This window comes from Abramis brama (assembly GCF_963993115.1).
Source record: "Abramis brama genome assembly, chromosome: 1".
NCBI lineage: Eukaryota > Metazoa > Chordata > Actinopteri > Cypriniformes > Leuciscidae > Abramis > Abramis brama.
This window is the reverse complement of record NC_139963.1, coordinates 34,036,471-34,051,658: the sequence shown is the minus strand read 5'-3', so window position 1 is coordinate 34,051,658 and position 15,188 is coordinate 34,036,471. Positions and strand designations below refer to the sequence as shown.

The window sequence follows — 15,188 nt, the reverse complement described above, 5'->3', positions numbered from 1 at the left end:
CTCAATTTCTATGAATAAATCAAATAGTTGTTCATAGTGTATAGCTTATAGGCAAAAGTTTGTTTTTCAGAATGGGGAAGATTTGACAGTATAAATTATGAAACAGTAATAAAAAATAAAACCCAATATATATTTTATATAAAAAAATATATATTTTGAAGATGTATACATCTTATATTAGAGAAAAGTTATCATTCTCCCCCAAAATAATAATATTGAACAATTTATATTGGTTTGAGTACAATGATAATATACAGCAAAAGCCAATTATTTAGTTTTTAGAAACAACACTTTATATTGTACATTATTTTATAGTATGGTTTAACACAGTAAGAAACAAAACCCAAAATAACTTTTATAATTATTATTTGTTTGTTATTTAGATGTTTATTCAAATATAGTCTACTCTAGAGTGTCAAAAGTGTCATTCTCCATTCTCCAAACAATATTTTAATAATCTATTTTGGTTTTAGTACACTGATAATATAAAAGCCAATTATTTAATATTAGAAACAACATTTAAGAAAATTTGTCACACAGTATAAATGGGTCTCTTAATAAATAATAGGAAGCGTTTCACTAGTGAGATCGTCATATTTGGGAGTCCTTGTCATCAAAAAGTAAAACCTTTTATTGCACAATAATTTTGCAAGTAAATTAGGGAAATAAATTAATTAGTTTTTCTTTGTGAATATTTGTTACTAGGCGAGAGGAAAATTAAAATGTAAACCTGGCCTGGACAGGCACATTTCCATCTGTTTGCGCAACTGACGCGCAGCCTTGATGTTGTTTAATGTAAACGCGTACTACGTCATGCGTTACGTTGGTTATGCTCTCTACGTCTGTTCTTTCTGTTTTCTGTGTATATCTCATATCTACTTTTCGCTCTTTTCGATAAAGAGTTCTTTTGGTACATTTTAACAAATATTGATCCGTTCACGTTTGCTGGCCTTCACAGAGTGAAAGTGTAACGTTAGCGTGGCCGGAGTCTGCGCATGCGCACCGCTCCTCCGTTAGGCCGTTGCTGTTGGAGCGGGAACACGCACAGGGATTGTGATTGACTGACAGCAGCACATCTCTATCCTTTAGTGATTTTACAGCTGAAATAGCAGGATAGCATGCCTCGAGAAATCATCACCCTGCAGCTCGGGCAGTGCGGGAATCAGAGTGAGACATTCGCTTTATTACGTTCTGTTTGCTAATAAGATTGCCATCTTCTCTACATAAACAGTTAGGCTAGCTAGCTAACTTAGCTATCAGTCTGGGCAGCTGTAAAATGACACAATTAATAACGTTACATACATTTAATATGACCAGGGGCTTTATAGTGTATATCCATTTGCAAGAAACCAAGAACTCTTTAATTAATGACCTCTCTTTGTTTTTGTTTGCTAATCAATAATGATACATACTTCATGCTGTCAGTTGGAGATAACATAACATTGTAGTGTAACTAACGTTAACCTGGCCAGCTACTGTGTTTTCGTGTGCACATAATTAGAAACGTTGCTTTTTATTGTTTACCGTCACGTTTGATAGTTTTAGCTAGAGATATTTACATTGTGTTATCCTTTTACTCTGAGAAAGATGGGGTTCATGCAATCAGAGGTGTCAGACTTGGTCAGCAAATGATCATTGATTTTGATCATTTGATTTTGCAAGTTTTGCTGTAACTTCTAACAAATATGTGATGCAATAGCCATTACATTATTAATATTCAATCAGCAATATATAATGGCATATGACGAAGCTTGCATCCTGTTTTTAATGGACTAAATTGAATCGTGTCTTTATTATCTCTGTGCAGTTGGTTTTGAGTTTTGGAAGCAGCTTTGTGCTGAGCATGGCATCAGCCCAGAGGGCATCGTAGAGGAGTTCGCCACTGAGGGCACTGACCGGAAAGATGTGTTTTTCTATCAGGTAAGTTACACAAATACAGACTGATGATGCATTCAGAGCGTGCCAATCATCAGCCACAACCACATCATATCAAGAATGCTGCTTTAAAGTCTACATTTTATTTATCATTATATATAAATCATGGAGTTGCTATTGCACATCATGGCATCAACCAACATACTGATTGTGACCTTAACATTGGCTTCTGGCTGGGCCATTTTGGCCAGTGTGGACGATTTTTATTTTTATTGGCATGATTGTGTTTTACATTGCAGAAGCATTGTACACAAAACAAGTAACATTTAAAACCAAATATACAATATTAAATAATAAATATATTTATTAAATAATAAATAACAATAAAATAGTATTTAAATAATGTGCTAAGTAATGACTAAAATAATATAAAAAATTATAAAAATATATGAATGTAAATAACTTAAAGGGATATTTCACCCAAAAATGAAAATTCTGTCATTATTTACTCACCCTCAAGTTTTTCCAAACCTGTATGAGTTTCTTTCTTCTGCTGAACACAAAAGAAGATATTATGAAGAATGTCGGTAACCAGACGGTTGATGTGCCCCACTGACTTCTATAGTATTTTATAGCAACTGTTCGGCTACCGACAATCTTCAACATATCTTTTTTTTTTGTTAAAAAAAACTCATACTGGCTTGGAACAACTTGAGGGTGAGTAAATTATGACAGAATTTTCATTTTTGGGTGAAATATCCCGTCAACATTGTTCACATAATTTACCAGTAGATGGAGCCATGTTTCTACGTTTTCAGTTGTCATAAGTCAACATTGTTTCATGTGGAGGCCTTTTCACCATCTGATGGACAACTAATTTGAAATAAACGGCACAGCTCCTAGTTCCATTCGTCAGATTAAGAGATTATTCTAATTAAAGACCTAAATGAGGTATTTCAGTGAAACTGCGGTGAAATCTTAAAAGGCTTTTGATGTTACAGCTCTTCTGATGTGAATTGTCACTGATTCACAGATTGTGTGAGTCACAGTATTATAGTAATTTCCTCTGTATTACTGCCATTTTTATGGTGATGCTGAAGATCTTTAGAAAATAAGACAAGCTGCAATTAAATTAATATTTATTTTTACATATTATTTATTAAATTAGAAACATAACTTGAAAATGAATCAATATGAAAACAAAATATTTGAACGTAATGTAAAATTAACCTGTAAAATAAACAGATTTATACTTTAGAATAGATAGCATCTTGGTTTTGGAAGAAACTGTAAAAAACATCAGCTGCAGTCTGGCCATACATTTTTATACATTTTAGGTAGAAATGCACACTTTGAGCTGAATTCACTAAAGTTTGTGTGGCTGGTGGAATTAGATATTTATTACATATTCAAAGACTTGTTTAAAAAATATAAATGTGAATTTGCTGAATGATGACATTATATGAGAAAGTATTATTGCATTTGCCTTTCTATTATTATTATTTATTTATTTTATTCAAGCAACATACATTTTATACAAATGCAAGTATTAAACATTATGCATACAACACAAAAAATGTAAAGAGAAAGGGAATTATATAAAGAAGAAAAGAATAGTGTGACAAGGGAGATAATAACAAAGATCAGAATAAAGGTACATACGGGTATAAAGATATCAAATAAATATTTTGTAAAGCTCACAGATTTTTTGACAACTTTCTTATTCAAAGAGTCTCTAATACTGTTTACATACATTACTATAGTCAACAAAATAATAAAATTGGGTTTCTGATTAGTAAACTTATATTTATGAATATAATTATTATTATTATATATATTTTTTTAAGTATAAATTAATTAATTAAATAAAAGCATTTTTCTTCATCTTCAGGATAATCCGTGAAACCAAAGAGAACATTTTCCTGTAAGAGAGAGACAGGTCTTGAACACTGAATATTTCTGTACCTTACACCACAATATAATAGAACAAGTATAATGCCAAAATAAACGTACAGTTTAAATTTGTTTTTGTTTTTTAATTGTAAATGATGATTATCTGGATAAAATTGGTGAATGAGTTTAAAAGATATTTCTTTAACCTTATTTGTAATGTAAAACTTCTGTAGTAACAACCATGCTTTATGCCAGCAAATCACTTTACCATTTAATAAAGGGTTCCAATAAGAAAGAGTTATTATTCACCGTTCCTTTGAATAATAAGCTCACTTTCTCAGCGCGGTCAAAATAAAAGTTCTTCTGATGACATTTATCTGCTAGATAAATTATTGGTTGATGCTGATAATAAAAAGATGCCAAATATCGGCCAATATGTCAGCATCAATATAGTGGTCGACCACTCGTGTAAAGCAACAGCAACAAGCATCTTGAGTAGACCTGAGCTGCTTCTCATTTCTTAAATTGTGCATCGTCTTTTCCTTGTAACGAGTATTGAGAAGCACTTATGGAAAATGCAATTTCCATTGATCCTTTTTCTATTGTTTCAACCCCTTCAGGCGGATGATGAGCACTACATTCCTCGTGCTGTGCTGTTGGACCTGGAGCCCCGTGTCATCCACACCATCCTGAACTCCCCCTACGCCAACCTGTACAACCCGGAGAACATCTACCTGTCGGAACATGGCGGTGGAGCTGGTAACAACTGGGCCAGTGGCTTCTCTCAGGTACAGTCATGTTAGGCATCAGATTATTTTTTTTCTTTATCAAGATTTTAGATTAAACTTATGTTACATTTTAGGTTCTATAACTGGTTATCATTTCTTTTTCACTATGTTTAACCACTTTATTTGCTGTTCACATGTGTAGGGGTGTCCAGTCATGCTCCTGGAGGGCCACTGTCCTCCAAAGTTCAGCTCCAACCCCAATTAAACACGCCTGAACCAGCTAATCAAGGTCTCACTAGGCATACCAGAAGACAAGTTGGAGCTAAACTCTGCAGGACAGTGGGCCAATTTAATTTTTAAACGGATACTAACATGATTGCACAGCTGTCACTGTTTGGCAAAATTATATCAACTACCCATAAATACTGGACAAGCTAAAACAGTAAAACTGTCATGTTTGACAACTTTTTTTTAGGTTTTGTCTTATAATTAAAATGTTGTCAACATATTTGTTCATTTCAGGGAGAAAAAATCCACGAGGACATCTTTGACATCATTGACAGAGAGGCAGATGGCAGTGACAGTCTCGAGGTATGACTCTCATTTACTTTACGCTTCAGTACAGTAGCCTTTTTTTTTTTCAGAGGTTTTTTTCAGTGATTGGGTGATTTAACATACAATTTCAAATGTAGTTAGTGTAGAAATAAATGCTGAAAAAGTAGCTTAAAGTAAATGTTGAAAGTAATGATGTAGTATGAATGGGTTGGTTTTTACCCTTTTATTCTGTCATTCATTAATACTGTTTTCTCTGACTTTGGGAATATTTGGGCTTTTACACAGATTATATTTTGAAACAAAGTAAAACGCTTTCTAATGATCTCCAGATGGTAAAGTGACGTACCATTTGACGTACTTTCATTTTTTTTCATCCCTTTTTTCTCTCCTCTACCCCTTTTTACAGTGCTCTGTCTACTCTTGTTTATATTGCTATATTACATAGAACTATGTATAAATAAGTCTACATATATATATATATATATATATATGTGTATGTATGTATGTGAAAGTCATAGAGAGTTAAACAAAAGTACTATTGTTATGCCTTATTTTGCACTCTTAATATACAAGATACAGATGTTCCTCCCATTAAACAACAGACTCGGGCCTCCCTGCGTAATCTGTGTCGTTCACTTTATTACCCACAATTACTGGTGTGTGCGTGTGTGTAACTTGAATGTAAGTGGAGGTTAGGGAGTGGTTTGGAGAATGATGTTAAAAGTCAGTTAGTTGCATGCACGTGTGTGCAGCATAGCTTAATTAATTTAAATTAATTAAAAATTATGTTAAATTATTTGACTTACTACTGTTCAAAAGTTTGTGGTCAGGTTTTTAATTCTTTCTTTTTTTATTCTTTTTTTTTAAGAAGCTCACCATGTTCATCTTTTTAAATGCAATAATTTAAAAACAGTAATAGTGTGTAATAATATTGCAATTTAAAATATGTTTAAAAACTTTTTTATATATATATATATATATATATATATATATATATATAATTTATTCCAGAGATGTTAAAGCTGAATTTTCAGCATCATTACTCCAGTCTTCAGTATCACATGATCCTTCAGAAGTCATTATAATACGATGATTTGCTGCTCAAGAAACATTTCTTGTCATTATCAATGTAAAAAAAAAAAGTTATGCTGCTTAATATTTTGGTGGTAACCATGATTCTCTTTTAGGATTATTTAATGAATAGAAAGGTCAAATGAACAGCATTATAAAACATTATAAAATGTCTTTACTTTCACCATTTATCAACTTTATTTAAAAAAAATGACTGGCCCAAACTTTTGAACAGTACTGTAAATGCTGTTTTAATTTGGTGTAAAAGAAAATGCCCTCGTAAAGGCTAAAATGCCCCTAGTATGGTTCTAATTCTAGTATGGTAAAAAGTTATTGTAGGGTAAATATTCCTACTTGATAAACTGACACTAGATAGTGGGCAGCACAACTTTAACTATTCTTTCTGGGTTTGGATGGCACCTAAAGCGCCATAGTCATATACATGTATTTTGTGTATATTTTTAGCATTCTGTTTTTGTGTTTTTAGGGGTTTGTGCTTTGCCACTCTATTGCCGGGGGAACAGGATCTGGTCTGGGATCTTACCTACTGGAGCGACTGAACGACAGGTGAGAAAACACAATTCATTGATATAGGTCTCAAGAGGACTTTGTGTCCCCCTGCTCTGACTGATTTTTGCAGTCTACACTCCCTCTCCTGAAGTGTAAATCCACACCCTTCGCATTGTTCGTCTAGACTTGCAGTCCTGAAGCGTTTGGGTGGCAGTCAGTGTAATTAGAGGGAGATGCAGGCAGCAGCCATCACCGGGTGTAATTACCTCTTTAGGGATGTGTTTAATACCATTGCGTGTGCAACCTCAAGGGCACGTGTTCTTGTGCCTTAAACTTTCAGCTATTTTCTGTTTTTTTAGGTATCCTAAAAAACTAGTTCAGACCTACTCGGTCTTTCCTAACCAGGATGAGATGAGTGATGTTGTCGTACAGCCGTATAATTCTCTTCTGACACTGAAGAGACTGACCCAGAATGCAGATTGTGTGGTGAGTGAATGAACACATGCGCGCGCACACACACACACGCACTGTCTGCTAACCTTTTTAGCTGGCCTAGAATTTGGCAGGAGGTGTTTCACACACACACACACACACACACACACACACACACACACACACACACACACACACACGCACACACACACTCCTAGGTTGTAGATCTTAAATGAATCTTTCTTTTTGAAACAGAGCCCTTCTCATATACAGCCTGCTACTCTAACTGCACATTTCCTCACAGTTACACAATCCACCTCCCCAAACAGACCTTCTTTCTTTCTCTCCTGCTTTCATTCCCCAAACACCAGCAGGTGGAGAAAAGGAGGATAGTCTTATGTGACTATCCACATCTCTCCTTCTATTTCCTCCTTATTAACATGGACCAAGCTATGTCATATCTGTACATGTGGAATGGAAGTTTATAGATGTGTCAACAATTACTGGTTTCTGACTGATAACCATCAGCACATGATTAAGCAGATATTTATTCGACAAACAACACATCCTGTTGACTCTCTGAGGGGCCAATAATTACATATATCCTTATTTGATTTTTAAAGGAATTGATAGGTTTGATCACCCCAGCAAAATACATCATTATTCATATCACCAGCAAATATTCATGTGTAAGGGCTGCGATTCAGAATAGATTGAGTTTTAGTGGAGCAAATGTCATTAGTACAGGGTAAGTTCTGTTTAATGCATATTGTATTTCTTGCAGCTGTCTGCTAGCTTCATTCTCTTCTCTGGCTTATATAATAATGTCAGATCAGAGAGTCAGCACAAAAGATGAGAAGGTTAATAGAGGTAGATGATTTTCTGTCTTTCTTTGATGAGAATACAGATCTAGACTTAACTCCAAGTCTGATATGTTAATAATGCCAGCTTCACTTTTAATTAAAAGGATAGTTCACCCCAAAATGAAATTATTTTGATGACAGAAATGTAATTTATTCACTGCTAAACCCATAAGACTTTTTTTCACCTTTAGAATGCAATTTAAGACATTTTTACTCACCTGGTGAGATTTCTGTCCCTTTTTTGGAAGTCCATTTCACTAAAACATTCAGGCCTCGAAAACTTTGTAAAGGTCATAAAGGGAACTATCCCTTTTACTCCTAAGAGGAAAACATTCTCTAGTCGAACTACAAAATATGCAGTGATCCTTTCTGTACAAAAAATGTTGCGTAAGTATTGTGTAAATGGAATACAAACTAGGGACATTTTATTTTGAGAACCGGTTTGCTCTGTTCATTAGCTGAAATTTGAACTACTGTAAGTTGAATTACAGTAGTACTCAACAAGTTTTGCAAAAAAAAACACTTAAAGCATCAGTTCACCCAAAAATTTAAATATTAATCACATATTAAAAGCATGCGTCGTGGTGCTCTTCTGAACGTGTGTTGGAGATTCATATTTTGTACATAAAGTGGTATAATAAAAAAAAAAACATTTGCACAAACAAAACACTCGCGTCGTGTCATAAAATTGAGGTTAAACCACTGGAGTAACATGGATTACTTTTTTTGATGTCTTTAGTACCTTTCTGGGGCTTGAAAGTGGTAGTTGTGTATTCGTCAATGGAGAAAGCTCTCAAATTTCATTAAAAAGATCAACATTTGTGTTCTGAAGATCAACGAAAGTCTTACGGGTTTTGATCATACAGCATAACATATTCACCACATTGTTTTCAGATGACTTTATATAAAAATATTGATTAAATACTATGGTAAAAATAATATTGACATTGTTCTACACTGACTGCAAGTGAAATGGTAATTTTAGATTAAACTCTTACAGCAGTTATATGAATTTCCTTAATTTAAAGAGACTTGCAGTGTTTTTAAGGTATACCTTATGTTTGTTTGTGTGTTTTCTGGCAATACACGGTTGTTAGTGTCATGCTCTTCCAGTTGAGTGTTGAGTTGTCTCTCTTTTCTAGTTTGAATTACATTTTTGCATCCTGTTTTCTACTTCGATACAAATCCAGTAATAGCACAATAGTAGGTCCTCCCAGCTCCACTTGGGTCTCAGATCATTTAAAATAAATGTTTTTACCCAGGAAGACCTGAATTGTTTTTAACAAATGCCAACTTGGTTTCCATTATTTGTTTTTAGCGTTTAACAATATTTTATTGTTTGAAACGAATACATACTAAATAATTCCATAACAACGTTATAGACCCAAGAACACCTCTAACACACAGTCCTGACATAGTTATCTCTTTCCTTTTCATTCTCTCTCCATGTGTCTTTCAGGTAGTGCTGGACAACACGGCTTTGAACAGAATCGCCACAGACCGGCTGCACATTCAGAACCCCTCGTTCTCTCAGATCAACCAACTGGTGAGTTTTAAAAGAAATCCTTTATCTGATCTCTCTTTTAGGAGGACACAACCACTGATAAACTTGTACAGTAAATCTCAGAACAGTTTTGCTTTCTGAAGTTGGCAATTATGGATGTTTATCGCATGGACCTGAGAAGACGTGAATGTTTTAAACATGCCACTTTCCGTTATTCGTTTCGAGCATTTAACAATATTTTATTTAAAACAAATACATATTAAATCATTTCATGACAACGCTATTATCCTCCTCCTCTGTTCTCTGTCAAACACTCTTAGAATATAACGTTAGGGGAAAACTAGAGGATAACTTGTATCTTCCCAGATTGGATGAGCTTTGTAACTTTCCAGATCGTATGCATGCACAAACAGATGCATTACACACTAAGGGAAAAGGAAAACATTAAAAAGCATCATATGACCCCTTTAAGCATCATTGATGAACTCACTGACATTGATCCTAAACATTTTTAAACCTTCCCCAACATGAACCCATTCTGTCAATCAAATAAACCGTCCCCAACATGATGCCATTCTGTCAATTAATTATTAGTGTCCTTTTCATTTTAAAGCCCTTCCCTGCAGCAGAGAGGGACTGGCCTGGTGTGGTTCAATTTGTGACAGTAGAGTCACTCCTCATATATTAATCACAGTTGGGCGCTGGCAGCTCTCCTACGATAAGATATGCATTTTCAAAATTCAGACAACAGAAACATCAGAACATCAGAAAAACAACCTAACTGTGAAACCGCCAAGGGTTTATTAGGTAACGAGACAAATGAAAGCATGAGTTTGGTAAATATATATACGCAGCTGTCAAGAAAGTGAATAAGCTAAACGACAAAATTTGAAATGGCACAGTTTCAGGAGGAAGCAACATGGGGAGTTACCTGTTCTGAAAGTTGTAATCAGCAGCCTGACATGCTGTCATAAATAACCAGTGACATCCCGGTCAGAGCTTATCTACGCTTTGCTCTTATACGCCCATTCTTACAGCACTCTGCTCCATGGTGAATAGTTCATTTTGTCGACTCATCCATCACTGTCTTTATCGGCTCTAATTGAAATGTGTCATATGGTGAACTTCAACTTTCACAGTACAGTGCATAGATTTCTGTGCTATAAGAAAACCTGTTTCACCAGTCCAGGCTATTGTGTTCTTAAACACTGTCTGCGTTTACATACACTACAGGTTTCAAATGTACCATTAGCACACCCAAATAATTAAGATGACACAATATAAAATTAAAACGTGACTGATTTTTTTCACATTCTTGTTGTCACCCATTCACCTAGACTGTCAAAAGACAAGTGTTCCTCTTCTTAACAGGTGTCCACCATAATGTCAGCAAGCACAACAACCCTCCGTTACCCTGGATATATGAACAATGATCTGATTGGTCTCATTGCGTCACTCATCCCCACTCCCCGCCTCCACTTCCTCATGACTGGATACACACCACTGACCACCGATCAATCCGTAAGTTGTTCAAACATCTGACTATGCATAAAGATCCTTTGCAGAAAATGCAAATAAGCTTTGTAGCTCTGTTCTAAAGTCTAGTCCTGTAAGCTTCTGTCTATATATGCAACTACCTCCTTAGGCAACATCCAAACCAAAATGGAGCCTCATAAGTGACTGATTTGAAACTCTCTTCATTGGCAGCTCTGTTTAACTCACTGTTTATTCCAGTAGTCTTATGTTAGGATGTTGCTAAGCTAAAGACCCATTTTTAATTCCATGGAACTATATAATCTGTCATTCTATACATCTATTGTTCTGTCTGTCATTGTTTTCATCTATCTATCTATTTATCTATGTCCATCTGTCTATCTGTCGTTTGTCTATCTATATCTGTTGTTCTTTCTATTTGTCCATCTGTCCTTTTCATTATTATTAAAGGATTAAATATCTAATTCTTTTTACTTTGTGTCCACTGTCTGTCTTGGTTTTAATATTTTTTCTTAAAAATGAATGCTCTTTAAATCATACTGTAATTTTTTTCTCTCTTCTTTTTAGGTGGCAAGTGTGAGGAAGACTACAGTTCTTGATGTGATGAGGAGACTCCTGCAGCCTAAGAATGTCATGGTGTCCACAGGCAGAGACCGCCAGACCACTCATTGCTACATTGCCATTCTCAACATCATCCAGGGAGAGGTGGACCCCACACAGGTGTGAGCTTGCTGGATAAACACAGCACATTCTGAGCCTTAGGTGTGCTTGTCCTCATGTTTATGTGTCCTTGCAGGTCCATAAGAGTCTGCAGAGAATCAGGGAGAGGAAGTTAGCTAATTTCATCCCATGGGGTCCAGCTAGTATCCAGGTGGCACTGTCCCGCAGATCTCCCTACCTGCCCTCAGCTCACCGTGTCAGTGGACTTATGATGGCTAATCACACCAGCATCTCTTCGGTAAGCCCTGACCTTCATTTATGTACTGCTCAAAAAATAGTTTATCAGGATGAATCTGTATTGGATGTACACTACCGTTTACAAGTTTGGGATCAGTAAGATTTTTCAGTGTTTTTGAAAGAGGACTCTTTCATTTTGGTCGATCGGATCACAAGTGGACAGCACTAAATAGAGGTGTAAATGGAGTCTAAATAGATTTGAGCTTGTCCACTTTCAACCACTTCCAGAGGTAGTTGAAAATGCTTTCGAACAGCCACAAATGACCGCCTGCTCTCCGCCTACTGTCCTAATGCGTAAACATAATGGGGAGCGCGCTAGCCAGATGGGATTTAAACTTTTTGGCTGAAGACCCAAGTTTGGTTTGATAACACGCATTCACTTCGTTCACTGTGGTCTTGTGGCTATCAAAGCAGAAACAAAGCAGAAGGATTTGAATAAGTCCATAAATTTACCTGCACATAGACACTTCCCTCAAAGAAATCAGGACAGAAGTGGTTGAAACTGGACAAAAGAGACGGATTAAAACACCAGGTGTAAACGGGAATGTGTTCACCTCGTCTACTTGTGATCCGATCAACCAAAATGCATCTTAATACCAGGTGTAAACAGGGCCTTACTTTCACAGTTATCTAACACTGTTTAATAACACTATTAAATCTTTAGCAAATCTCAAAATATTACATTTTGTGAAATTTATATTTTGAGATTTGCTAAAGCTTTAATAATGTACATTATGTAAATTACATTTTGTGTTGCCTATATTCACTTGTAGCAAAACGATTGACTTTTTATTTTAATGATTTATTTATAATGTATTCATATTTTATTATTATTTTATTATAATCAATCAACCCATAGTTCCTCTCTCAGAATCACAAAACACCACTGAACAGGGTTTCCATGTGTATGGAAAACTAGGAAATATCAGGGAATTTTTAAACTTGTGATATCCAGGGCTGGAAAATTCTCTAGCAAATATAAGCATTTCTGATTATGCTCAACTCTCAAGTAATTCATCAGCTAAGACTGTTCATGAGTGCTGTTGCTATAAAATGTTTGAAAAAATCCATGTCCAGCAGAGCCAGCGCCAGCTAATCACCGAAGAGTCTGAAGTAGCGAAAGGGGATGATGACGTAGCACTAACTATCCCCAGCTAGAAAAACACGTGGCCCATTCACATATTTTTTGGACCATATACAAACCTGTCGCTCCTACAAGAAACTACAAGCTGCTGAGCAAATACAGATGGCAAAGCATTGTAAAATATTACTCCCAAAAACAAAAAGGCCAAGGCCAACATATTTAAAAAAAAATTGACTCATCGATATCCATGAAATGTACGTTTTAGACAAAAAGATGTATGTACATTTAGATACACAATTTCAGCTGTTTTACCATGAATACAGACAAGTACCACCACCACCAAAAGTTAAAGTCTGCTTTACTATAAAACACACTCATCATGGGTTTAACAGATGCAGAATTTTATAGTAATTTAGAACAGCCTGAACTTTTAGCCTACTCATTAGAGCTGCGTCCTTCATGACGCGGGAAGTTGGTAGGTTAATGTGGCAAAAGTACGGTGGCATCAAAATGCGACTTTGTGAAACAGACAGTCCTTAACCAAAATGTTGCTATAGTAGCCTAATATTAATGCGAGAAAGCTTATCCACTTGGCAATTGTGAATTATTTAAAAAATGTTGTCTATTCTATTTCAACATCAAAATCCATTTTCACATGGGCTACAAAACTGGAAAAGTCATGGAAATTCATTGCTCAAAATGTGGGCAGACTTTCTAATCTCTGTTCTCCTCTCCCTCACTCCTAGTTGTTTGAGCGAACCTGTCGTCAGTATGATAAGCTGAGGAAGAGGGAGGCCTTCCTCGAGCAGTTCAGGAAGGAGGACATATTCAAGGACAACTTTGACGAGCTGGATAACTCTCGCGAGGTGGTTCAACAGCTTGTGGATGAGTACAGCGCCGCCACGCGTCCCGACTACATCTCCTGGGGCACACAAGAGCAGTGAAAACCCCTCCGCCCATTCCCTAAAGAGCAGAGAAAGAAAGCCTCTAAACTCATCCTAGAAAATACGCAATGACTCCAGGAGCAAATAACAGAATTTCAGTAGTGAATGCACTTCTTAAGACTGGTGTCGATAAATCTTTCATGGCTCGTCATACTGTTCCTCCAGAGCCTACCATAATTTGGTGCCTCTATCCTGAGCTGTAACTTTTCTCTTTCTCCCCAATTTCCTTTCTTTGATCAGAGAATTTATGGCTCCGTCTTAATCTATTTTTGTACTGCACTCGGCACTCTTCTGCACACAATCTACATCAATCTATGTCAAGGTGGCCTGCACACAAACTTCCCTGACCACACACACGTTGGACGTCTACACCGATAAGACTGGGTGGTCTTAGATGAATGTAACCGTAGGAGGGAGTGTGAAAGATTAAGCCTCTTAGAAAAGATCAGACTAGAAGCAGCTTATGAATACACCATCTAACTCCCTCACGTTCACGCATGCATGCTTTTAGACAAAAGGCGCTTGCTTTCAGGGGATAGACTATGATTGTGTGATTGAATCAATTTTCCTCTCAGTCTTATTGTCATGGATTACTCTAGGCGATTATCTCAGAGTTTTGAGAGATGATCAGTAAGTCAAGTGTTGTGCTGTACCTCACTCCAGTCCAATCAGTGAACCCTCATCGGGTTCTTTTTCTAGTCAATTCAATCAGTGATGTTACCTCAAAGTCTGGCAGACTCAATCATACACCATAATCCCAACAAATATCACATTTCTTTTTTTGAATAATTTATTCTCTCCCTTTATTTTTTGTATTGTATTGGGAAGTGATGGAAACTTCACATGAAACTCTCATGCCAGATTCATTTCTCAGTGCTTTCTTTTCCTCAGTTACCACATGTTCTTTTTATTAATATTATACTGTGTATATAGTTTGCTGTCAGACTTGATGCATTTACTTGAAGTTCATGAGATTGAATAAATGTTTTTGTACAAGAACATTTACATTTGTATCGATTACTCTCACAGACCATCTGCAATCAGGTCAGAATCACTCACAACAGATGGCATGGGTCATTTGGCCTTAAAACACATGAAATAGCTCAGAAATGGAAGCTATTACCTCTAATAACTGGTCTTCATCTCTTTATCAAACCAGCTGATGGATACTGAAACTGAATCAAGGACATACTGAATACAATCTTGCTCCTTAAAGGGATATTTCACCCAAAAATGAAAATTGTCATTGTTTACTCACCCTCAAATTGTTCCAAACCT

General features: G+C 35.9%; 1 protein-coding gene across 2 annotated transcripts; it reads left to right on the top strand.

Moving 5' to 3' along the window:
• Nucleotides 1–792: 792 nt before the first annotated feature.
• tubg1 (tubulin, gamma 1) lies at nt 793–14,909 on the top strand. Of its 2 annotated transcripts, XM_084127771.1 has the most exons (11): nt 793–1,167; nt 1,808–1,920; nt 4,389–4,556; nt 5,019–5,087; nt 6,610–6,689; nt 6,992–7,118; nt 9,387–9,473; nt 10,803–10,952; nt 11,493–11,645; nt 11,722–11,883; nt 13,713–14,909. In XM_084127771.1, exons 1-11 carry the CDS (start codon nt 1,119–1,121, stop codon nt 13,908–13,910), a joined length of 1,356 nt encoding a protein of 451 aa, XP_083983897.1. In that variant the 5' UTR covers nt 793–1,118; the 3' UTR covers nt 13,911–14,909. The 2 variants fall into 2 exon arrangements, with proteins under 2 accessions (XP_083983897.1, XP_083983898.1); XM_084127772.1 differs by lacking the exons at nt 10,803–10,952; nt 11,493–11,645; nt 11,722–11,883; nt 13,713–14,909 and adding an exon at nt 10,334–10,502 and having other exon boundaries at nt 1,003–1,167.
• Nucleotides 14,910–15,188: the final 279 nt, after the last annotated feature.

What these genes read in the sequence shown, in the direction of transcription:
- tubg1 (XM_084127771.1), top strand. Translation starts at nt 1,119, where the DNA reads ATGCCTCGAGAAATCATCACCCTGCAGCTCGGGCAGTGCGGGAATCAG. An exon ending in CGGGCAGTGCGGGAATCAGA is followed by an intron (nt 1,168 to 1,807) that starts GTGAGACATTCG and finishes ATCTCTGTGCAG; the next exon opens with TTGGTTTTGAGTTTTGGAAG. An exon ending in CCCAGAATGCAGATTGTGTG is followed by an intron (nt 7,119 to 9,386) that starts GTGAGTGAATGA and finishes TGTGTCTTTCAG; the next exon opens with GTAGTGCTGGACAACACGGC.